This window comes from Nomascus leucogenys, unplaced genomic scaffold, assembly GCF_006542625.1.
Source record: "Nomascus leucogenys isolate Asia unplaced genomic scaffold, Asia_NLE_v1 Super-Scaffold_258, whole genome shotgun sequence".
NCBI classification, from domain to species: domain Eukaryota; kingdom Metazoa; phylum Chordata; class Mammalia; order Primates; family Hylobatidae; genus Nomascus; species Nomascus leucogenys.
In genome coordinates, this window is record NW_022095769.1 from 1,195,508 (window position 1) to 1,219,602 (window position 24,095).

General features: G+C 52.0%; 1 protein-coding gene across 3 annotated transcripts in view; it reads right to left on the reverse strand.

Annotated features, from left to right (window-relative positions):
• Positions 1-80: 80 nt before the first annotated feature.
• ITGA3 (integrin subunit alpha 3) overlaps positions 81-24,095 on the reverse strand; it is a 32,861-nt gene continuing 8,846 nt past the window's right edge. Inside the window, exons 1-23 of one of the 3 annotated variants that reach the window (XM_030808055.1) lie at positions 23,536-23,623; positions 20,624-20,873; positions 18,043-18,129; positions 17,444-17,651; positions 16,778-16,974; positions 15,033-15,121; positions 14,757-14,893; positions 14,503-14,589; positions 13,511-13,578; positions 13,302-13,438; positions 12,563-12,712; positions 12,360-12,457; positions 11,919-12,066; positions 11,596-11,664; positions 10,925-11,004; positions 10,766-10,843; positions 10,118-10,220; positions 9,786-9,968; positions 9,487-9,609; positions 8,663-8,776; positions 7,639-7,737; positions 2,692-2,817; positions 81-1,456 (exon numbers count right to left, since the gene is read on the reverse strand). In XM_030808055.1, coding sequence (XP_030663915.1) covers positions 1,301-1,456; positions 2,692-2,817; positions 7,639-7,737; positions 8,663-8,776; positions 9,487-9,609; positions 9,786-9,968; positions 10,118-10,220; positions 10,766-10,843; positions 10,925-11,004; positions 11,596-11,664; positions 11,919-12,066; positions 12,360-12,457; positions 12,563-12,712; positions 13,302-13,438; positions 13,511-13,578; positions 14,503-14,589; positions 14,757-14,893; positions 15,033-15,121; positions 16,778-16,974; positions 17,444-17,651; positions 18,043-18,129; positions 20,624-20,816 — 2,730 coding nt within the window. In that variant the 5' untranslated portion in view covers positions 20,817-20,873; positions 23,536-23,623 and the 3' untranslated portion in view covers positions 81-1,300. Of the gene's footprint in view, positions 1,457-2,194; positions 2,337-2,691; positions 2,818-7,638; positions 7,738-8,662; positions 8,777-9,486; positions 9,610-9,785; positions 9,969-10,117; positions 10,221-10,765; positions 10,844-10,924; positions 11,005-11,595; positions 11,665-11,918; positions 12,067-12,359; positions 12,458-12,562; positions 12,713-13,301; positions 13,439-13,510; positions 13,579-14,502; positions 14,590-14,756; positions 14,894-15,032; positions 15,122-16,777; positions 16,975-17,443; positions 17,652-18,042; positions 18,130-20,623; positions 20,874-23,535; positions 23,624-24,095 lie in introns of those variants that run through there. The other 2 variants (XM_012503321.2, XM_012503320.2) reach the window with 2 other exon arrangements.

A 24,095-nucleotide genomic window follows, 5' to 3' on the forward strand; every position in this document is an offset into this window, starting at 1 on the left:
CTAGGTGTTGGCTGGATGATATCATCATCCATTGACCCGGGGTTGGTAAAGGCTGGGGAGTGGGTGGAAGCAAATGCAGCTGCATACAAACTGGGAGCTGTTTATTGGTCGCCGTGAGAAGCCTATATACAAAGAAGGCACGAGGAGGGGGAGGGCATTCCCCTGCTACAGTACCATGGAAGGGGCTGGGGCTGGGGAGTGGGCCTGCCAACAGGCAGGGGTCGGGAGAGGTTTTCTGGAACTAGCCTCAGCTTCTCAAATGGGCCTTAGGAGACAGCCCATAGGGGAGGGGGCAGAGCCAGGCTGGCTCTGAAAGCCAAGGATAGCTAAGAAATCCACTTCTAGGCCCCTGATACATGGTCAGCGTGGGGTCTGGCTGGATGGGGCCGGGCAGGGCCCCCTGCCTATTCTACATTCAAGTGTCGCTCCCTCCGTGGTCTTGTAGGGTCTCTCTGGGGCCTTCTGAGGCTGGCTGGTAGTGGTGAGTCAGAAGTGGCATCTTCTCTGTATCCTCCCAACATCTGTCTGTCCAGAATTGGCCCCCTCCTCTCTGTGGAGGATCCCGCCGTGCCCCAGCACAGTGAGCCCAGGCTACCTTGCCGTTTGCCTGTCTTTGTTCCTTCCCGCTGCACTCCCTGCGAGTTCAGTCTGTGGCCAAGGAGAGAGGCTTCACAGAGATGCAGGAAAGAAAGCCGTTCTGGGACCTTCTTTCTAGTTCCTTTGCTGTTGGGTCTGAGCACACCAGGTCCTCCAAGTGCCCCCATGGACAACCTTAGGCAGGACCCCCAGCTCTCTGGCATGGGTGTCAATGGCGGCCCACCAGCCAGGGGCCCCGGGGCTGCTCCCTGTCAGTAGTTTTGACAGCAAAGTCAATCCAGTGACTGTGGCTCAAGATGGATCCAGTGCGAAAGGGGGAGGTGTCACCACATTGCGGGGGCCTTTTTCTCCCGGCTCTGGCGGGAGGCTCTTTGGCTTGTTTTGGCGCAGGCAGAGGCTGAGACACGGCGAACCCATGCACCATCCATGATGCGCCAGCACAGTCCATGAGCAGTGGGCCCCACGTGCGTCTAGGGCACAGGACCGCAGTGCGCTCAGCGTTGTAAGGTCCACAGCGCTGGCCCTCCTGTGGGAAGATCCCCAGGGCCAGACAGCATGTGCATGCTCTTGACGAGGTGTATGTGCCTGAGCCTGCTGCTGCCAGCCAAAGGCGGTGGCCCCTGTGGACTGTCAGAGGCATAACTTATGATAAATAGGAAGAAAGGGGACACTGGGGGAGGAGGGGGTGGGATCAGGAAGGACGTCAGTAGTATCGGTCCCGAGTCTGCCAGCTGGTCACCCAGTGCTTCTTGGTGGGCAGGGTGCTCCCTGGAGGTGGGTAGCGCTCCTCCTCCCGGATCCGCACCGCGTGGTACTTCGGCATGATCTGATAATAGCGGGTCCGCTTAAAGAAGTCACACTGGAGTTGGAGGGGGAAGAGAAAGAACATTAGCATCGAGTTTGAGCTGCCAGGAAGGAGTGCCAGGCCTCTCCCTCTCCCACCCAGAACTCCTCAAAGCCAGAACTCTTGACCGAAACGCATCCCATCTCCCTGCACTGAGATACAGAGGATGAGTTTCTCCACCCCAGGCCCCAGAGGAAGAAGGAGTTGAGGAAGGCAGAGAGCAGAGGAAGAGGCAGATGGAGAGTGAGGGCAGCTGCAGAGACAGTGGATGGCACGGCCAGGAAGCCTGGGCAGTCTACCCTGACCACAATGTTGGGAGGGGGTCCATTTGTTATCCTGGAAGGGTTGCTCAGGAGGAAACAGGCTAGTTCCCAGGAGGAGGGTCTCTACTGCTCCCCTCCTTCCCTAGGGGTGGAAATGGGAGTGTAGAATTATTCTGGACATGCCTGTGGTTTACAGAGATGGGGCCTGGCCTTGCCCTTGACCTTGTTCCAATCCCCAGAAATCAAGGTCATCACAGAGAGGGTTTATGGCTCCCTCATGGGGTCCCAAGTCACCAAGGAGCTCAGGGGGAGGCTGATGAAAGCCAGACCAGGGGGCTGGAGGGACAGTCAGAGTGACCTGATCTTTGAGGTGGTGGTGGGGACAGAATGAGATCAGAGCAGGCCCATAAGGGAAGAGGAGCAGATAGGACAGAGTCAGAGGCCCGGCCAGCTGTGGGGCTCGGGGAAGGGGGCCCGGAGGCCGTGTTACCCAGGTGGGCCGGGGGCGGGGGGCTGCCCCCTCAGTAGTCGTCGGTCAGCCTCTCTGTCTCTGACGGCTGGCTCTTCATCTCCGCCTTCTGCCTCTTAGCTTCATACAGGGCGCGAGTGCGGGCTCGCTTGAAGAAGCCGCACTGCGGAGGGGAGGAGGTGGGGACGGGCCATCAGGGGGACGCTGGGCTATCCTCACCAGCAGCACTCATGGACCAGGGCTTTAGGGCTGGGGAGCCTGGGGGCTGGGGCTCAGTCCCAGCTTGGTGGTGTGGTCAGAAGCCAGAGCTCCTGGGTCCCCCTTTCCAGCTTGCAGCTCCCCGCACTAACCCAGGCCAGGGGTGAACCTGTAAGCTGGTGGGAGAAGGTGGAGAGGACAGGGAGGAAGGGTGGGGGTGAGATGGAAGGCAGGACCGGGATGGGGAGACGTGGGTTGGAGGAAGGGCTGGTGAGTGTGCTGGTGGAGGTCCCAGAGCAGGAGTGGGCTGGGCTACTAACCTTCCACAGCAGGAGGATGATCAGCCCCAGCAGCAGCAGCCCTGCACCCACGGCCACCAGCACCAGCCACAGCTCGATCTCGGCTGGCAGCTCCTCCACCAGCTCCGAGTCAATGTCCACGGAGAACTGGAGCGGGGAGAGGAGGACTCAGCCCTGTGTCAGCCTGCTTAGGCCCATCCTCACCCTTCCTATCCTAGCTGGGCCCAGGCACCTGCTGTTTGTCCTACTGCCAGTAGGGGGCAGCCTGGGACTGGAAAAAGCCTGTGCCTGCCCCACTGACAGCAGGTCCAGTGGTCCTTCCTGCTTCTCCTAGGCACAGACTTGACTCCAGAGGAGCAGCCTCAGATTTGGGAGGTGGCCTGGAGTCTGGGTGTGTGACCCACACATCTGGGCCTGGGTACCAGCTCCTTCCCTGATGAGCTGTGTGACCTTGGACAAGTAATTGCACCCCTCTGAATCTCATGCTTTCTGCTTTCTGATGAGGGGGATCATAATGACTACCTCATAGAATAGCAGAACGGCCAAAAGCAGGGGTTCTGGAGCCACATTACCTGGGTTCTAGCCCAGCTTTGCTATTCACGAGCTGTGTGACCTTGGCAAGTTACTTAACCTCTCTGTTGTTCATCTGTAAAATGGGAATATTACCTATCTCATAGGTTGCCGGGGAGAATTAAGTGTGTTTGATATAAGAAAACTGCTTAGAGCAACACCTGCTACACAACAAGCACTCCATAAATATTCACCAAAAAAACCCCACAAAGAATTCATAGCATATAGTCCCATTCTTTTTATTTTATTTTATTTTTTGGAGACAGAGTCTTGCTCTGTTGCCCAGGCTGGAGTGCAATGGTGGAATCTTGGCTCACCACCAGCTCCGCCTCCCGGGTTCAAGCGATTCTCCTGCCTCAGCCTCCTGAGTAGCTGGGATTACAGGCACGCACCATCACGCCTGGCTAATTTTGTATTTTTAGTAGAGATGAGGTTTCACCATATTGGTCAGGCTGGTCTCGGACTCCCGATCCCAGGTGATCCGCCCACCTTGGCCTCCCAAAGTGCTGGGATTACAGGCGTGAGCCACCATGCCCAGCTGATAGTCCCATTCTTTTTCTTCCCCTACAATGGAGATAAATATGGATGTGTGTGTATATGAGGGGTTTTTTTTGTTTTTTGTTTTTTTTGAGACGGAGTTTTGCTCTGTTGCTGAGGGTGGAGTGCAGTGGCACAATCTCGGCTCACTGCAACCACTGCCTCCCAGGTTCAAACAATTCTCCTGCCACAGCCTCCCAAGTAGCTGGAATTACAGGCGTGCACCACCGTGCCCAATTAATTTTTGTATTTTTAGTAGAGACAGGATTTCACCATGTTGGCCAGGCTGGTCTCAAACTCCTGACCTCAGGTGATCTGCCCACCTTGGCCTCCCAAAGTGCTGGGATTACAGGCGTGAGCCATCGCACCCGGTCTCTTTCTTTTCAAGACAGGGTCTCACTGTGTTGCTCAGGTTGGAGTGCAGTAACACAAACATGACGCACTGGAGACTCCACCTCCTGGGCTCAAGTGATTCTCCTGTCTCAGCCTCCAGTGTAGCTGGGACCACGTGCCACCACATCCAGATAATTTCTTGATTTTTTTTTGTAGAGATGGGTCTCACTTTGTTACCTAGGATAGCCTCAAACTCCTAGGCTCGAGCGATCCTCCTACCTTGGCCTCCCAAAGTGTTAGGATTACAGGCATGAGCCACCATGCCCAGCCAGCAACCTGTTTTTTTTTCACTTAATATCATCATCTTTTCATGTCAATTGATAAAGATCAGCCTAATCTCTTCTGAGGACTGCACAGTCATTGAAGGAAATGTACCATAATTTATTGAACCAATCTCCTACTGAAAGACATTTAGATTGTTTCCAGCTTTCTGCCATTATAAATAATTCTCGAAAATATCCCCATATATTTATCTTTGTACACTTGTCCTATTAGCTCCTTACAATATATTCTCATGTACTAGATCTAAGGAAATGGGCACTTTAAATTTTAATAGATACTGAAAACTTCATCTCCTAAAAGAATCTACCAATTTATCATCCAAATCAATAGCATTTCTCTCCACCTCATCAGCATTAGACGCATTATTCTTTTTTTTTTTTTTTTTGAGACAGAGTCTCACTCTGTCGTCCAGGCTGGAGTGCAGTGGAGTGATCTTGGCTCACTACATTTATCTCTTAGGTTCAAGCGATTCTTCTGCCTCAGCCTCCTGAGTAGCTAGAATTACAGGCATCCACCACCACACCCAGTTAATTTTTGTATTTTTAATAGAGATGGGGTTTCACCATGTTGCCCAGGCTAGTCTCAAACTGAACTCAAATGATCCACCCGCCTTGGCCTCCTAAAGTGCTGGGATTACAGGTGTAAGCTACAGCGCCTGGCCAGCATTATTTTTTTAAATATTTCCCAATCTGATAGGCAAGAAAAATCTTATTACTATGATTTATATTTCTTTATGAGCAAGATGAACATTTGTATTTCACCCTATGTATGCTGCCTATTGATATCCTTTATATATTAAAAAATACATATCAATATTTTGTCATATATGCTGTAAACATTTTTAAAAAGCAGTATATCATTTGCCCATTTAGTTTCTTTTTTTTTTTTTTTTTTTTTTAGGCAAGGTGTCACTCTGTCACCCAGGCTGGAGTACAGTGGCATGATCCGGCTCACTGCAGCCTCAACCTCCTGAGCTCAAGCGATTCTCCTGTCTCAGCCTCCCAAGTAGCTGGGATTACAGGTGTGCACCACCACACCCAGCTAATTTTTGTTTTTATTTGTAGAGATAAGGTCTCACCATGTTGCCCAGGCTGGTGTGGAACTCCTGGGCTCAAGCAATCTGCCTGCCTCAGTCTCCAAAGTGCTGGTATTACAAGTGTGAGCCACCGTGCTCAGCCTCTTTTAGTTTCTTTACTATCTCTTTTGCTGTATACAGACTTAAATTTTCATAGAGTCTAATTTATCAAATTTTTCCTGTGACTTCTGGGTTTATAACTCACTCTTCCCATAATTAAAGGTTACCATTAAAGTGTTCTCTATATTGTATCCTGGCATATTAGGTTTTAACTGCTACATGTAGATATTTAATCTAACTCTATTTTTGTTTATGGTGTGAGGTAGAGGTTTGTCTTTAGTTTCCAAATGTGTTCTCCCAACACTACTTAATAATCTACCTTTCTCCACGGATTAAAAATGCCATCTGTATCATAAAGTTCTATTTTGTTCCACTGATCTTTCTGGCCCTTCTTCTACCTCTTCTATACTACATTAATTGATCTTAGGAAATGTACAATAATGTACATAACCAACCCTGCATTCATCTCCCTATAAGTATCTCCCACGTATCTTCACTTATATCCTTTTCACAACAAATTATTAGCAATTCTATATTTATTCTTCTAGATGCAACTCAGATTCAAGATTGGGAACTTCTTTTTCAAGTTTCCTGAATCCTACTGAGACTGGAATAATTTGGGTGGGAAGATCTGACAACTTGATAATACAATATTGACTTTTTTCTAATCATTACTCAAGTTTTTGTTGCATATTTGTTATATTTATTCCCAGATGCTCTATCACTTTTCTGATGAATTTGAATGGGATCTTTTCAACTATACTTTTCATTGGTTATTGCTAGCATGTAGGAAACCTAGGGGGTTTGGGTATTTTGATCTTGTTTTGACCTCTTGGACTTCCTGAATTATCTTATTGGGTCTAATAGCTTTTTGGGCCGGGTGTGGTAGCTAATACCTGTAATCTCAGTGTTTTGGGAGGCCGAGGTGGGAGGACTACTTGAGACCAGGAGTTCAAGACCAGCCTGGGCAGCACAGTGAGACCTCATCTCTACAAAAAATAAAAAATTAGGCTGGGCACGGTGGCTCATGCCTGTAATCTCAGCACTTTGGGAGGCCGAAGCAGGTGGATCACGAGGTCAGGAGATCGAGACCATCCTGGCTAACACGGTGAAACCGTCTGTACTAAAAATACAAAAATTAGCCGGGCGTGATGGCGGGCGCCTGTAGTCCCAGCTACTTGGGAGGCCAAGACAGGAGAATGGCATGAACCAGGGAGGCGGAGCTTGCAGTGATCGCGCCACTGCATTCCAGCCTGGCCACAGAGCGAGGCTCCGTCTCAAAAATAAATAAATAAATAAATAAAGTAGCTGGGCATCGTGGTACGTGGCTGTAGTCTCAGCTACTCAGGAGGCTGAGGTGGGAGGATTTCTTGATCCCAGGAGTTCAGGACTACACTGCATTCCAGCTGGGGCAACAGAGTGACACTGTCTCTGAAGCAAAATAAAATAAAACACTAGCTTTTCCATTGCTTCTCTTTTCTGCCACGTAGATGATGACATCATCTGTCAATACTGACCAGGTTCTCATGGCTGAACCTCCCTCCGTTCTGCCTTGATATCCTGCCTTTCTCCATATATACACATATTGCCTGTGGCCAGAAGCTCACAGGTCCATAGTGGATGTGACAATGGGTGAGATAATCAGGAGACCCACGTTCCAGCCCCCGACAAACTGTGCCACTTTGGGGAGGCCACTCAAGTCTCTCTAGGCCTCAGCCTCTCAGCCATAAAATAGAGAGGCAATCCCAGCCCTACCCTTCATAGAGATGTTGTGCAGAGCAAAGAAGCTAATGCAGTGGTTCTCAGCCCTGGCTGCACATTAGCATCACTTGGGGGACCTTTAAACACGGCAATCCCGGAATCCACTCCCAGGGACTCGGGGTTAATTGCTCTGGGTGCAGTCCAGACACCAGAACTCCTCCAGATAACTCTTACCGCGCAGCCAAGATTGAGAACCATACGGCTGAAGTGCGTCAATGTGCTCTTAAAAGATGCCCTGTACTCCCAAGCTCTGGCTGGAGCCTGCTATCCTAGTGAACACGCGCACTCACCCACGTGGTCTTGTTCTCCATGTTGATGGTGGGGATGCTGGTTCGGAGGAATAGGGTAGCCCAGCCATTTACCCGGACTCGGTCAAAGTCTCCGTAATCCTGGATGGGGAGTGGGGTGGGTCAAGAGGAACACTTGATACTTCTCTGAGCCTCCCTCTGACCCTAAGCATCCCCACCCTATCACCCTCCCACCAGGTAGCACCCTTAAACAGCACCCCAAAGGATCTGTCAGCCAGGCCTCCCCTCCACACACAAATGCACATCATTCATTTATTTGTTCATTCATTTGTGCATCAGGTCCTGTGCTGGATGCTGGGGACAACCGAAACAATGAACGTCACAGTCTAGGTCAGGCCTGTGGGCTAAATCTGACCTGGCACCTGCTGTTGTAAATGAAGTATTTTTGGCGCACGGCCACACCCATTCATTTGTCTATGGCTGTTTGTGCGGTGCGCTGGCAGGACTGAGTAGTTGCAACAGAAACTCTATGGCCCGTCAAGTTGAAAAGATTTCTAATCTAGTCCTGTACAGAAAAAGTTTGGTCTAGATGGCATGAGAAAGTGGGCACGTGAGGCATTGCAACCCAGAGTTGAGTGTGATAAATGGCATGTGTGGCTTCTGAGAAAGTTAGGTGGGTGGCCATTGGAAGAGAGGTCATTTTCAGCTGGAAAAGCCAGAAAAGACCTCATGATGGTGAAGCATCTGACAGGAACCTTGAAAACTAAATAGGGGTGTACACGCAGAGATAAAAGAGGGGAAACGAGCATTCCAGGGTTAAGGAACACCCTGGGGAAAGGCATGGAGGTGGGAAAGTAATGGACACATAAGAGAATAATGGACACGAGAGAGGTCATTTTGGCTGGGGACAAACACGTACATATCCATGCAGAGACACGCAAATAACACACACACACACACACACACACACACACGGAGCCCTGCTATGACCCTGGCCTCGCCCTCTCCCTGTGATTCTCCCCCTCAGCGTGGATGGTAGGAGAGACCTTCAGACCCAGGCACTGACCTCGATGAAGGTGCTGTTCCACACTCGTGCCTTCACAGTCACATTGGTGACAATGGGGGCATCAGGGATGGGGCACTCCAGCCACACACAGTGGGCGCGCCCGGTGGCACAGGTCTGAGGCGGGCAGGGAACACAAGATGTGACATAGTCTGCGTCTCCAGATTCTTCATGCCTTGCTCCTTACCTCCCGCCCCTTCCAGGCTTTGTCTCACCCCTGGGTGACCCAAAGGGGTCTGACATCCTTTCACTCATGCACACGTCCCCCAACTTCACAGTTATGCATTTCAGACACACTCTTTGGGCCAAGCTCATATAATGCCAGGCACATGGATAACATGGAATCTGGCCCCTGCTCGTGTAAACAGGGCCCAACCGCCTACACCTGCTTCCCAGACAGCTCCCTGCCCCTGGGACACCACCTCCCACTCTCCACCCAGCTAGGCTTCAACCGGCTTGCCAGGCCCGCTCTCCTGCTCTCCTCTCCTTTCCTGCAGACGGCACACGCACCACCCACCATGCCCTGCCCGACACTGCCTCCTGCCGGCCAAAGCTCTGAGCAGCTCTGTCACCCCCAACAGGCTGGGGCTCCTTAGAGCAGAGCCAGTGCCTCCTCCTTTGGTCCCTTGTCTTCGATGCTCCCCCATCAGAGTGGGGAACCCTCTGAGGGCAGGAGTTGAGGCTCCCTGCTCTGTCTGGAGGCTCCAAGAGCAGGGGCCTCATCACCTCATCACACTGAGGTCTCCCTTGCTTTGTGTGCCCCTGGTGCCCAGGCACCCTGTGATGGGGTGGGTGCAATCCCCTCCAACCTCGCCCTGGCCACTCACCAGCACAGTCTCAGACTTGGCTTTTTTGGCAGCAGCCAGAGTGACAGGTGGGGGGCCCTGGCCTCCCCCTGGATCCAGCTGTCGCCGCCTGCGCTGTGGGGATGACGGCCTGTCCCCAGAGTCCTGGAGAGGAAATAGGAGATTTGCTGGCAGGGCAGAGGAAGAATTGGGAGCAGGGTTGCAGGAAGGGAAAGGGTAGGAGAGACAGGTTGCCAAAGGGGTATGAGGGGAGGGAGGGGAAGACACTGGCCCTTCTGCCCTGTAGCATGCAAATGAAATATCCCTGATAGTGTCCTTACAGAAAGAGTGAGGTTGAGAGGGTTGATAAGGTCTCCAGGTGGTTGGCAGGGCCAGGACCCATTGCCATGGACGGTGATCTCCGTGGGATACAGCAGCCACTTGCCATTGCTGACTTCATAGGGCCACTCCAGACCTAGGACCAGGGTCCCCAGGCCCACCAGCCCCTCCCCCATTGGGCCCACCTGTGGGCACAAGATGTGTCATAGTCATTATCTCCTGGAAAACCACCTCCATCTTACCAACCCCCAACCCTCCCACCTTCAGACCCCAGAGAATATAAAAATAATCCTTCCTAGAAGTCCCCAGCCCAGGACTCTGGCGAGCCCCTTACCTGGAATTCATACTTGAGGGAGCTTCCTACATCCTGCACAGTTTTCATGCCAGACTCGCCCATCACTGTCCCCCCAAAGAAGCTTTGTAGCCGGTGATTTACCCTAAGGGTAAGAAGGATGCTGGAGTCACGGGGGACAGGAGACCAGGGCCCTGGCGGAGGGGGGTGGGCACCAAAGCTGGTTAATTATAGCCCCTCCGACATCAGGCACCTCAGTAGAAACCTCAGCTCTGCATTTACCAGCTTTATGGACTCAAGCAAGCTATTTATCCTCTCTGAGCCTCAGTCTCCTCATCTGTAAAATGGACTTAATCATAGCTGTTGTGACACAGGGCTGCTGTGAGAAGTCATTGAGATGATGTATATAAAATCCTTAGCACAATGAGCTCATATAAAATGGCAGGGACAACACCTTAGCCCTGGGGTTGCCCATTCCTCCATTTCTGCCTGCTTTACAGGGGGAATAGTAATGGTAACAATAATGATAGTGATTGTTGTTGTTAAGAAAAGGATGATCCAGGGAAAGTGGAGGCCTGAGGACACTGGGCCAAGAGAGGGGTCAGAGGAACTTGGGAGATATCCTGGGGATAGGGAACCCCAGCTTAGGCACAGCAGGCTGGGGTGGGGGTGGTAGAGAGCGGTACCCACATGCTAAGTGAGGTCTGGAGTGTATAGTCCACCAGCAGAGTGAGGGTCATGGGCCACAGGTTGTCCTGGTGACTCGACCTTGGGAGGAAATGCAGGGGGTAGGAAGGTGATCCAGGATACCTCAGCCCTGACCCAGACTGGCTTTTTGAGGTCACTCACGTGGAGAGCTGCAGCTGCACCTGAAGTTCCCTTGTGTGCAGGGTCACCCCGATGACCTCGAAGGCGATGAGCAACTCCATCTGCCACAAGGGTCAGGGAGGCAGAGAGTGGCATATGGGGCCTGGCGGTGGTGATGTCATGGGGAAGGAGGGGATGCACACTATTCTAGTTGGCTTTCTGGCCTTCTCCTCCTCCTCCTGTTCTGGGCGAGGGGTCTCTACCTCCCCACCCCACCTCTGTCTCCCTTTCCCTCTTTTACTCCATCAGGTCACATCTCTGCTACTTTTGAGCTACATAACCTTGAGCAGGTAACTGAAACTTTCTAAGTGTGTGTTTCCTCTTCTGTAAAAGAGCATCTACCGCCTCAGAAGGCTGTGAGAATTATATCAAAGAAGCACAGTGTTGGGCTCAGGGGCTGGCACACAGTTGGTGCTTGGTCAAACTGGTTTCCTCCCCTCCACCTGCTCTAGCTTTGTGCACAGCTCCCTAGCAGCCCCATTTGTCTTAGTTTCTGGGCCTCTTCTCACCCTCTACTGAGTCTCTCCTCCCGCACTGTGGCTCTCCGCTTCGAGGAAGCCCAGAAAGCAGGCAGGCAGAGACTAGAAGGACAAGGAGCTCATCAGAGGAGCAGACTAACCCAGGAGGACTGGGAGGATGTGGCCAGTGCTCACCCTCTGGTTCTGTTTGAAGGGGTTCCCCAGCTCGCAAAAGATGGTCTCATTAGCTTGGCAGGCCCCAGGCTGAAGAAAGAAGGCGAATAAGGTCAGGGTCGGGTCAAAGTAGGGCTTGTCCTCCCTCCTCTGTGGTGCAAGGTCAGAAGCCCTAGAGCTTGAGAGCCGGATTCTCCAAGCAGCAGAGACGCTAAGGCCCCCAAGGAGGCCCAGACCAGAGGAGGGGGGCACGTGGCAGACAACACCTGCACAGGACACGCATATGGGGATGCAAAGACGCGGGGAGCCCTGCTTGGGCTCTGAGCCGGCCGGCGGGCACTCACGGGGCGCACTGAAGACAGCAGCAGGGCGGGAGGCACCACCAGGGTGAGCAGCGCCTCGTGGGCGTCCTCCCCGGAGCGCTCCGAGGTCCGGGTGTTCGTCACGTTGATGCTCAGGAGCAGTTTCCGGACGTCTCTGCTGTACTGGAGCCTGAGAGCAGGAGCCCAGGACTCAGCCAAGAGCCCCGCCCCCAGGGCCCTCCCGGATCAACTAGGCCCCGCCCCTGGGGCCTCCTAGGTGAGAAAAGCCCATCTTGGCACAGCCAGGCGCCGCCCTCTAGTCGCACCTGGAGGAGAAAGCCCCGTTTCTGACCATCCCACCTGTTCCCGCTAAAGCCCTGTCCCTCGGGCTCGCCTTGCCATGAGGCCCCGCCCCCACCGTGCCAGTTAACGAGGCCCCGTCCCACCCTTGGCCGATTAACGCGGCCGGCGGCCCACAGCCACCTGCTCAGCTTCTGCTGCTGCTCTGACACGAAGGCTGCCCGCATCTGCAAGTTGCTCTCACACTTGTTGTCAGGCCCGCACTCCTTCTGGAACTGGACCTGCGGGGTGGCGGGAGGTGTGAGGGCCGCACCACCCCCAGTGCTCTCTCGCCCCGCCGCCCTCCTGGCCCCTGGTCTTCAAGTCCAGGCGCCAGCCCCACCCACCTCAGTGTGGTTCTCCAGAGCCTGTGCCTGGTTGAGGATCGGGTAGGCGTCCAGGGACCGAAGCCCCAGCCGGGGGCGATCGGGCATCCGCAAAGGTAAAGAGTAGTTCATGGAGATGATGATGGGGCGGAGTTTGTCACGGAGGTTATCCTGGGGAGAGAGGGTGAGCTGAGCCCGGCCGTGCACTGCTCCCTGCCCCATCTGAATCCTCACACCACCCTGAACCCCAGAGAAGAGCTGGACCCCCCTCCACCTTGAAAACCTGACAGTTAGGCTGAACTCCCTCCAGTCCGGTCGCCAAATTGCGACTTCCTACTATCCTGACCCTCCAAGAGGAAAGACAGGGCTTCTCCTCCTCAAAAGTCCCTTCACCTCCCCATCCACAGGGTCCCCAGGTTGAACTCTCCCCTTCCACCCTGATGTCCCAGAGAGGGACTGAGCTTGCTCCCTACTCAGGGACCCCTTTTCCCAGAGGTGGGCTGAGCCAAGAGCTCCCACACTCCTCACTTTCCTTGGAGGTAATAAGCCCTTTGGCCCCATCCCCACCCCAAGGATCTCCATCTCTCCTCATGTGTGGGTGCTGTACACTGTACTCTTACAGACCAATAGCCTTCCAAACCGATGTCCCCAACCTCTGTCTCTGGGGAGACCCCCGTCCCTCACCCTTGATCTAGGGGGACACTGGCCACCTCCTCCAGGGACCTGGGAGCCCTCATCCTGCCCCTTGCTCCTCCCTCACCATCAGGAGCAGCTCCAGCTTCTGGCAGCGCATCTCAGGCATGGAGAAGAAGCCGTGGAAGACAGCGGACTCACTGCCGGCAAAGCGGAGCCGGGGCGGGCGGCGGTCCCTGTCGGCCTCCAGAGTGTAGGCCAGGGCTACAGGTAGACAGGGTGGTCAGCAAGGGGACAGGGGAGCGTACCCCTTTTATGCTGCACCCCAGCACTCACTGATGTTTCGCCTGTAGTTGGGGTTCCCGGCACTCTGGTTGTAAGCAAAGCACAGCTCCACTTGCACACTGTTGGAGGGATGTACAGGAGGGCGGGTCACAGTGGGACACACACGTCCAGGCCCTAGCTCTCGCCTCTGTACTGGGCAAAAGGAAACCGAGGCCCTTCTGGAGAGACGCAGGGACAAAACTGGGGAGTCCACAAAGCAGGTCTGTGGTGTCCCTGACCCCTTCCCTTCCATTCCCCTTAGAGCCAAAGAAAACAGGGTTAGAGGTCACTAATGGGGAAACCAAGGCCCAGGGCCCGGAAGGACTTGTCTGAAGTCCTCAGTCAGTTGGTGGCCCAGCCCAGTCTTGAACCTAGATCGGCCAATCCCCAGTCCAGGTCTCCTTGCACCAACCACCCCATTTCCCTGCTCTGTCTGCCTTTGTCTTCTGATCCAAAATCCTCATTCACTTAAAGACCTCGGGGTCATCGCCATCATTACTGTCACTTTCTTAGCAACTAACATTTTTTGAGCACTTAGGGTATACACAGTGCTGTGCTAAGGACTTTTTGTATATTATCTCATTTAATTATCACAACAACCCTGTGAATCAGTTATTATCAATTCTGTTCTACAAGCAAGAAATCTGAGCCTAAGAGGGATTAATAATTCACCTGAGGAGACTCTCCTCCATATCCATCCACTTAAATGCATCCCCTTTCCCAGAGCCCATCCCCGCCACTGCACTGGCATAGCTGGGATTTGAACCAGGCCGTCCAGAGCTCCCACCTTGAATCACTATACTCTACTGCCCCCAACTTCATCCATTACCTCTTACAAGGAATTTTGCTTTTTAATGAGGTTGGGTAGAGAGGGCAAACGCTGGCCCCAAGAATCAAATTTCTAAAGGTGGGATGTCAGGAGGCCAGGGGAGGGGTTTGGGAGCTGCAGCCCCTCCTGGACTGCCTATAAATAAATGAGGAGTGGGTGGGCAGAGCAATCTCACCAAGAGGTGGCCGTGCAAAGTGCAGGGTCCAGCACAGCTGGCCTGGCCACCAAGGTCTTGTGGACGATGTTAATGACGGGCCGGGCCCTGCAGAGACAACAGAGCCAGACAGATATCAGTGCCTCCTGCCTGCCCCAGGCCAGAGTTGGGGTCCAGGCTTCCAAGGAGCTAGTGCAAACATGGACACAGATGGGAATCTGTGCAGACAAAGATGAAGAAGAGAAAGACCCTTATTCACTGGCCTCCTGGCTCACCGCAGCAGCACAATGTGGTCTGACAGGCTTCCCACTAGAAGGTCTGGGTAGAAGTTGTCATCCACATCCATCTGCCCACTGAGGGAATAGCCGAAGGTGGCCAAGCCAGGCAGTCCCAGCTTCTCTCCGTGGATTACCTGGGGGCAGAGGAAAGTGGTGGGGGCAGGCTCTGGGGAGCAAGGCCCAGGGGGCTACAGGGAAGGGGTGGGTGAAGGAAAGCAAGGAAGGCCCATCTCGGCTGGTGGGGGCAGCAGACCCATGCCCGTCTCTCTGTACCTGCTGGGGCTGTCTGAGGAGCCCCTTAGAGCTACTGTGATAGATGTACACTTTGCCCAAGCCTTCAAACGGAGCTCCCACGGCAATATCTGCAGAAGAAAAGGCAAGACAGGGTCACCCAGGTACTCTGGGCCCCATGTCTCCCTAACTCTTTGCTCCAGGCCATAGAGCCCAGCACAGAATTGATCTCGGCCTGACTGATGGGCAGTGCTCAGAGCATCAGGGACAGAGCAGAGCTCTGCAGCTCAGGATGAACACTCAGACCATCTGGAGCCCAGCTTCCTCCTATCATGGGTGGGAAAGTAGGTTCGGGAGATGAGAGGTGACTCTACCAGATAGTTGTCAAGCATTCAGTGTGTGTGTGTTTAAAGACAGTGTCTCGCTCTGTGACCCAGGCTGGAGTGCAGTGGTGCAGTCATAGCTCACTGCAGCCTCAACCTCCTGGAATCAAGTGATCCTCCCACCTCAGCCTCCCGAGTAGCTGGGACAGGCACACACCACCACACCCAGCTATTCATTTAATTTTCACGAGAGTGCTGTGGGGTGGATACTACTGTCCCCCCACTTTATAGATGAGGAGACACTCCAAAAACCCAGAGGTACACAACTAATGAGTGTAGAGAAGAGAAAATTTGAGCCCAGGGCTGTCTCACAGCAGGGGCTGGGATTTTAACCACACTACAGTGAACTTCACTGAAAGTGTCAAGGCTTTTAACGTGCTAATCATTATCTCCACAAATAACCCCCAAGTATTAGGTTATCTTCTTAAACTGAACTCTTTCCAGTTTGCAGCTTTGGATCAGATAAGGCCTAGGGAATCAGCAAGCCAAGCTTGTTAGTAAGCCCTGTAAAGGGAGCGGAAGCAGGTCCCAGGCCGAAACCAAATTACTTCCACAGTGCACACTTGGCCTCTGGTGACTGAACTTTCTGGCACCTATTTTGGGTCTTCAGAGGCTCCTTTGCCTTCCTCTTGGTTCTCAGCTATGTCCTGGGAAACTGAGGTTATCAGAGAAGTGACTTTCAGATAAGCCAGGTGCCCCCATGGCACTGACTCCAGCCCTGAGTCTGCCCCTGTCCCTGATACCCCAGGTCCAATTGGTCCCCAAGTCCTACAGAACATTTATGAGGACCCCTATATCCAGGGCTCCCACCTTGTCCCATTCCTTATCATCTCCCACCTGAGATATTACATTCTTGATCTTAACTCCCCTGGCCTTTCTCCACCCCTGCACTCACTCATTCCATACCCCTTCCAGAATCATCCTTCAGGGTACGAAGTTATTATATCACATCCCTGCTCTAAAGCTTTCTCTGGATGCCCCACCACCCCACCATCACCATTACCCAAATATAAATCCCTAAGATACTCTGCCTGGCTTTCAAAGCATCCACCCTCACCCCACCCCACCCCACTCCCCCTCCAGCCTCCTCTCTGATGTGAACACTCCACACCCGCTAGATTTGGGCACACCAGGCCAGTTTCCACACCTGTGTTGTGCCCCATCAGTTCTCTACTGTGCACTCTCAGCCCAGCCTTGGCTGCACAGCAGCATGCAAGCTCCTCCAGGAGGCCCACTGAGCTTGCCTCTGTTGCTTCCTCTGCACATCTGTGCATCCTCTCTCTAGTACTGCTGCGAGCTCCCCAGGTCCGGCCCCATCCTGTCTCATCTGTGGGCCCTGTCAAGCCTGGTGTGCAGCTGGCGCTCAGTCAGTAGAGGTGCTGGGGGAGGGGTGCTGGCTCATACCCTGAAATCCATCCTGGTTGATGTCACCAATGCTGGCCACAGATAAGCCAAAGGCGGAGCCACTGGGGCCATGAAGAAGGAGCGAGGGGTGAGCAGGGAAGGAGGTTCCCGCCTGGTTCATGAAGACATAGACGGCACCCCCTACTTCCTCTTTCCTCTCAAAGTAGTAGGGGGCGCCCACCAGGAGGTCCTGCCACCTACACAGGAGAGGAGAAGGAAATGGGAGTGTGAGGTCAGCCTCCAATATGCAGCATAGTTCTTGTTTGACAGGCGTGACTGTGCCAGGGTACAGGGCTCTGCAAATGGCTCTTCCGGCCATGGGTCATGGGTGGGAAGGACATGTGCATGGGAAGGACATGGAGATGCCAATATGACCCACCAAATAGAAGACATATGTCATGGAGATGCCATGCAGGCACAAATCAAACCCAAACAACCTACATCCACTGGAGCATACAAATCCCAAGCAGAAACAAGCAAATGCAGGGGTCCCACAAATGCCATGTGCAGGTGCTCAGACTCCCATAAAGCCTGACTGCAAACCTCTGCAAACAACATGCAGAAAGCCGCACAACTGCAAATCCTCCACTCCCCTCGCATGGCTTAGGTAAGCCTTCCCCCGCCCATTGCTCTCCCTGGCCCCAGAGGATGTCCCTAGACTCTCACCCATCGTTGTTCAGGTCTGCCAGGGCAATGGCGCTGCCAAAATAGGCGCCCACCTGCGAGCCCTCCAGCACCTGCCTCCTCCGCAGGTCTCCACCTGCCTCCTGGCTCAGCAAGAACACTGCGCCCATATGTCGGTGCCGTGGGGCACCTGTCACGATGGTGATGTTTTTGGGGTGCAGGATGGCGATGCCTACCTGCACCGTGTACCCTGGAATAGAGGGAAGATGTTCAACCAAGGTCCCAGTCAACTTTGTCTCTTTCTACTCTGGACCCGTCTCCCTATCCCCTCCCTTGTCCCCCACCATGATGTTCTATCCCACTATTCCAAGTAGGGCAAGAAAGTAGACTCCAGATGGCCAGCAGCCATGGCCCGTCCCAGCCCCGGTTCTGCCTGGTCACTGGACTGGGAGCATGCTGAAGGCAAGAACTTTGCATCTTGGGAGCTTGGAACAGGGCCTGGCATACAGGTGCTGGTCAATCCATGTGTGCTAGTTTAACTAAATGCCATTAGTCACAACTGCACTCTGGCCTCACCTTTCCACCAGGGACTAAGCCCCCTTCCCCTCTATCACTTGACGGGCTACCACTACTGTACTCACCAATATAGAGGTTTCCTTGGTCCTCTGGGTCCTTGTAACTATACTCAGATAAGTCCCACTCCTTGCGCTGAATCATGTAGCTGTTTCCTTCATAGGGATTGAGGGAGGGAGAGTAGGGAGTATAAGTCACCACTGGTTTCTGGTTTCCTCTACCATGTCCAGCCCACTCCCACCCCCACCCAACAAGGATAATAATAACCCCTTTTATTGGTGAGCACTTTGCCATTTATAAATCACATCCTCTGTAACAATTCTTTTTTCCCTTTTTTTTTTGAGACAGAGTCTTGCTCTTGTTGCCCAGGCTGGAGTGCAATGGCGTGATCTTGGCTCACTGCAACCTCCGCTTCCTGGATTCAAGTAATTCTCCTGCCTCAGCCTCCCGAGTAGCTGGGATTACAGGCATGCGCCAGCATGCCTGGCTAATTTTTGTATTTTCAGTAGAGACAAGGTTTCACCATGTTGGCCAGGCTGGTCTCGAACTCCTGGCCTCAAGTGATCCGTCTGTCTTGGCCTCCCAAAGTGCTGGGATTACAGGTGTCAGCCACTGTGCCTGGCCTATTTTAACAATTCTTTGAGGTGAAATTATGACCCCCATTTTGCAGATAAGAAAAGCGAGGCTCGGGAGGGAAGTTGACTTGCTCATAGTCCCTTAGGGAGCTGGATGTACAGCCATGGCTAGAACTTAATCACTCGGGCTCCTGGATATTAGACGCTAGATGGCTTCCCCCACTCTCTAGACACTGAGGTCAGACTCCACACCATTATCTCTTTCTGGTCCTGACCCCAAACTCGGGCTGCCTAGCTGGACCCTGCACCCAGGGCTGCTGCTGGAGAGTATCTGTGACCAGCAGGTAGGAGGCAGGACCAGAAGAGGGGGCAGAGGCCTCAGCCTTCGGTGAGCCCAGAGCTGTGACTATGCCTGGGGCTACCTGTTGGTCAAGAGGAGATTCAAGGCTCCTCTGCCTGCTGATTCTGCAGTAAGGTTCAGTAAGGGAAAAGGGGTCACTATTGCTACAAGCTGTGTGATGGAGGGAGGCAAAGAGATGGAGGGAGTATAAGCTGTCAGACACCCCCTGTGAGACCATGTGTACTGTGGTCTTTTACAAGCATGGTCTTTTACAAGAAAATACCCTGCATCCTCTAAAATGATGGTCGTATATATGTCAACATGAAAAAGTGCCCATGACTTTTGATAAGAGAAAGACAGAAAGTAGCAATATTTATTTATTTAGTTTTTTGAGATAAGGTCTTGCTCTGCTGCTCAGGCTGGAGGACAGTGGCACAATCGCAGCTCACTGCAGCCTCAACCTCCTGGGCCCAAGCGATCCTCCCACCTCAGCCTCCTGAGTAGCTGGGACCATAGGTGTGTGCCACCACACCCGGCTAATTTTTAAATTTTTTGTAGAGACAGGGTCTCCCTACGTTGCCCAGGTTAGTCTTGAACTCCTGGGCTCAAGGGATCCTCCCACCTCAGTTTTCCAAAGTGTTGGGATTACAGGCATGAGCCACTGCACCTGGCGATAACTATTATTATAGTACATTGCCTACTGTACTATGTAGTGGTTGTACCAGGAGCATGTTTTATTTTTAGAATTAGTTTGTAAATGGTTAAACTGAAGTCAGATGGACCTGTATTCCAATCCAGGTTTCATAACTTTGTTGGCCTTGGGCAATTTACTTCTCTAAGTCTTAGTTTTTGTTTTTGTAAAATGGATATAATAATACTTGCCTCATAAGAGTATTTTAAGAATGATTAGGCCGGGCGCGGTGGCTCATGCCTATAATCCCAGTACTTTGGGAGACCGAGATGGGCGTATCATGAGGTCAGGAGATCGAGACCATCCTGGCTAACATGGTGAAACCTCGTCTCTACTAAAAATACAAAAAAATTAGCTGGGTGTGGTGGCAGGCACCTGTAGTCCCAGCTACTTGAGAGGCTGAGGCAGGAGAATGGCATGAACCCTGGAGGTGGAGCTTGCAGTGAGCCGAGATTGCACCACTGCACTCCAGCCTGGGTGACAGAGTGAGACTCTGTCTCAAAATAAATAAATAAATAAATAAATAAATAAATAAATAATAAAGAATGATTGAGGCTGGGCGTGGTGACTTATGCCCATAATCCCAGCACTTTGGGAGGCCGAGGAGCGTGGATTGCTTCAGCACAGGAGTTCAAGACTAGCCTGAGCAACATGGTGAAACTCCATCTCTACAAAAAATACAGAAATTAGCCAGGTGTAGTGGCACATGCCTGTGGTCATAGCTACTCAAGAAGCTGAGGTTGGAGGATCACCTGGGGAAGTCGAGGCTGCAGTGAGCCATGAATGTGCCACTGCACTCCAGCCTGGGTGACATAGTGAGACCCTATGTCAAAAAAACAACAAAAAAGATTGATTGACATAATATGCGTAAGGCCCCTGGCACATAGTAAGTGCTTTAAAACAGTAGAAGTCATGGTGGTTGCTGATACTGGCATGAGATCCTGTTTCTAGTGTGGGTGGTCTGGGCCAGCTGTCCCAGTGGCTAACTAGGGGTGGGTGGTCTCTGCTCTTCCTTTCTTCCCCCATGGCCCCATGGTCCCCACCTTTCCAGTTGTAGGCACCAGGGGCACCGAAGTACACAGTGTTCTGGGTGAAGCCACCGCTGGTGCCCAGCTGGCACATGCCCGTCTCCAGGTAGTCTGTGTTGCTGTTGCACATCTCGTTGTGGTAGGTCTGCCAGTCATCACTGGAGTCCAGCTCTAGGTCATTGCCTCGCACGTAGCATTTGCCCACCATGCGCCGCTGGTCTTCTGACCCCGACCACAGCACCTGGGTGTAGCGGTGGGCACAGACCTGGGGACCCCCAAAACACAGGCAGCCTTAGTCAGGCACAGGGACCCGGGTCAGCTGTCTCTTTTACCCTGTAAGCCTCTGGCTTTGCCAAACAGGAGTCAAAGGAGATCTCCTGGCTTCTCCTTCTTCTCCCAGTGATACTTAAACCTGCATCTCCTTTCCAGAATTCAGAAATCTGCTCTGAGGGTCAGGAACACTTTTTGGAAAGCTGTAAAGTGTGGATCTGAGAGTGGCTTAGAGATCTCAGCAAAGGAAAAGCAGGGAAGGATGAGAGACTGTGGGGTTCAGGCTCTTGGTCTAGAAGGGGTTAGTAACAGAGAGATTAAGGAACTTGCTGCTCTGCCGTCTCCAGATGACCCTGTCCTCTTAATGAAAGGACCATTATTAAAATAATAATTACAATGACGGTAATAATAATAGCAACAGCTAACACTTCATGAGTGCTTCCTATATGCCAGGCACAATTCTGAGCTCCTCACATATTAAGTGTTAAGCCTGCTAGTGACCCTATGGTGTAGGAATGGTTATTTTCCCCATTTTAGATAAACTGAGGCATGGAGAGCTCAGTAACCTGCCTAAGATCTCATATCTAGAGAGAGGCAGAGAATATTGAAACCAAGCCTGTCTCCTTCCAAAATCTGAGCTCTTAAGCACATACTGTGCTGCTTCACAGAGGGGAGAATCTATGCACAGCCTCTCTGGGTGCACTTTAGCTGCTCAGTATATATTTATTGGGCAAACTGATGGGTCAGAATAGGGTGACTTAAAACAGCCTGGAGGCAGGCAAAGTCCAGAAGTAGGCCCTAGTTCTTGTTTACTTGCTTTCTGTGGTCCTTCTAGCTGCGTGCTCCACCAGCATGGTGCCTGAGCCTGTCTTAGTCACTGCTAAGCTTCTAGGAATAGCACAGCGTTTGGTACACGGTAGGGGCTCACCAAATATTTGTTGAATGAACAGTGAGTAAATAACTGCTAAAGGATCCAGGGTGCAGAATCACTTTAAATGGGCTCCTAGACCACAGCCATCCATAACAGGGGTCTCGAAAAGGCATTTCAGTGAACTGATGCCAACCTGGAGCTTAAAGCAGTGTTCAAAGGTGACAGAAATCACAGCAGTGATGGCTTATGGGGTGGCAAATGATTAGAAGGGGTTACAAGGGCACCTTCTGGAGTGATTTTAAGATACATCTTTGGTTAACAGGTATATTCATTTGTTAAAATTCATTGAAGTTTAAAATCTGTACATTTTACTGTATGTAAACATTACATCAATTTTTTCCTCTTTTTTTTTTTTTTTTTTGAGACAGGATCTGACTCTGTCACCCAGGCTGGAGTGCAGTGGCATGATCTCAGCTCACTCCAACCTCTCTCTCCAGGGTTCAAATGATCCTCCCACCTCAGCCTCCCAGGTAGCTGGGATTACAGGCGCATACCACCATGCCGGGCTAATTTATATATTTTTTGTAGAGATGGAATTTTGCCATGTTGCCCAGGTTGGTCTCAAACTCCTAGACTCAAACGATCCTCCTGCCTCATCCCAAAGGAATGAGCCACTGAGCCCGGCCACACCAATTTTTAAAATGAGAAAAAAGCCAGGCATTGTTGCTCCTGCCTATAATCCCAGCTACTTGGGAGGCCGAGGCAGGAGGATCACTTGAGCCCAGGAGTTCAAGGCTACAGTGAGCTATGATCGTGCCACTGCACTCCAGCCTGGGTGACAGAGCCAGACCTCATCTCTAAGAGAAAGAAAAAAAAAAAAAAAAGAAACAAAGAAAGAAAAAGAAAAATGGGGCCACATATGGTGGCTCACGCCTGAAATCCTAGCACTAGCACTTTGGGAGGCCAAGGCGGGAGGATCACTTGAGCCCTGGAGTTTGAGACCAGCCTGGGCAACACAGTCAGAACCTGTCTCTATAAAAACTTAAAAAATCAGCTTGGGAGGCTAAGGCTGGAGGGTCGCTTGAGTCTGGGAAGTCAAGGCTGCAGTGAGCTGAGATGGCACCACTACACTCCAGCCTGGTTGAGAGATGGAGTCTTTTTTTTTTTTTTTTTTTGAGATGGAGTCTCGCTCTGTCACCCAGGCTGGAATGCAGTGGTGCGATCTTGGCTCACTGCAACCTCCACCTCCCAGGTTCAAGCGATTCTCCTGCCTCAGCCTCCCAAGTAACTGGGACAACAGATGGGCACCACTGCACCTGGCTTATTTTTTATACTTTTAGTAGAGACAGGGTTTCACCATATTGGCCAGGCTGGTCTCAAACTCCTGACCTCATGATCCACCGGCCTCGGCCTCCCAAAGTGCTGGGATTACAGGCGTGAACCACCACACCCAGCTGGGAGTCTTCTATCTTGAAAGAAAGAAGAAAGAAGAGAAAGAAAAGAAAAGAGAGAGACAGAGAGAGAGAGAGAGAGAGAGAGACAGCCTCATTCTCTCTTTGCCTGCTGCCATCAGCATAAGATGGGACTTGCTCCTCCTTGCCTTCAACCATGATTGTGAGGCTTCCCCAGCCATGTGGAACTATCAAGGCAAGAGAAAAACCTGACATCAAAGCAACACATTCTAAGACTGAGTTTATGTGCCTATCTGGATACTGATAATTCATGTCTGAAGAAAGTATAAGTATTGCATTCTCTTGGTCACAGTAATTGTTTCAGAGAGGAGTACCTGAAACAGTCAGAGCTAACGAGTTGTAGTCAGATATCTACTGGGACTATAGAACTTGAAGGTCAAAGAAGATAAAGCTGAAGTTGTTGCATTCATCTTGGCACCACGAAAAGAATGCCTATCAAAGAATGGAGGCAACACGAAGAACACAGAGTTAAGTGCTTGAGATAAATCACATCCTGGTGGCATCCTGTGAGCACCAGGAGCAAGGCAAGCCTTAACCAGAACTCTTCTGTGTGTGAAGCAATAAAATCAAAATCCTTTTGGAATATAACAACAACAAAAAGAGACAGAGAGAGAAAAAAATGCGGGCGAAATGTCTATCTGGTACTCAGAAATGGAGAACTCAGGGGCTGGCACTAACTATAGAATGTGGGCAGGAGGTGACACATTTGATTAGCCCCCAGACCAGCGCTGGGTGAGCCGGGGTCAGCAGGGCTGGGCCTCTTCCGACAGTCAGCCTCCCAGGAAGGATTGCCAGCCAGCGCTGAGCCGCCTGGGGCCCTCTCTGCCCTTTCTCCTCCTTGCAGTTCCCTCGGCTCCCTCGGCTTGTTCCCACG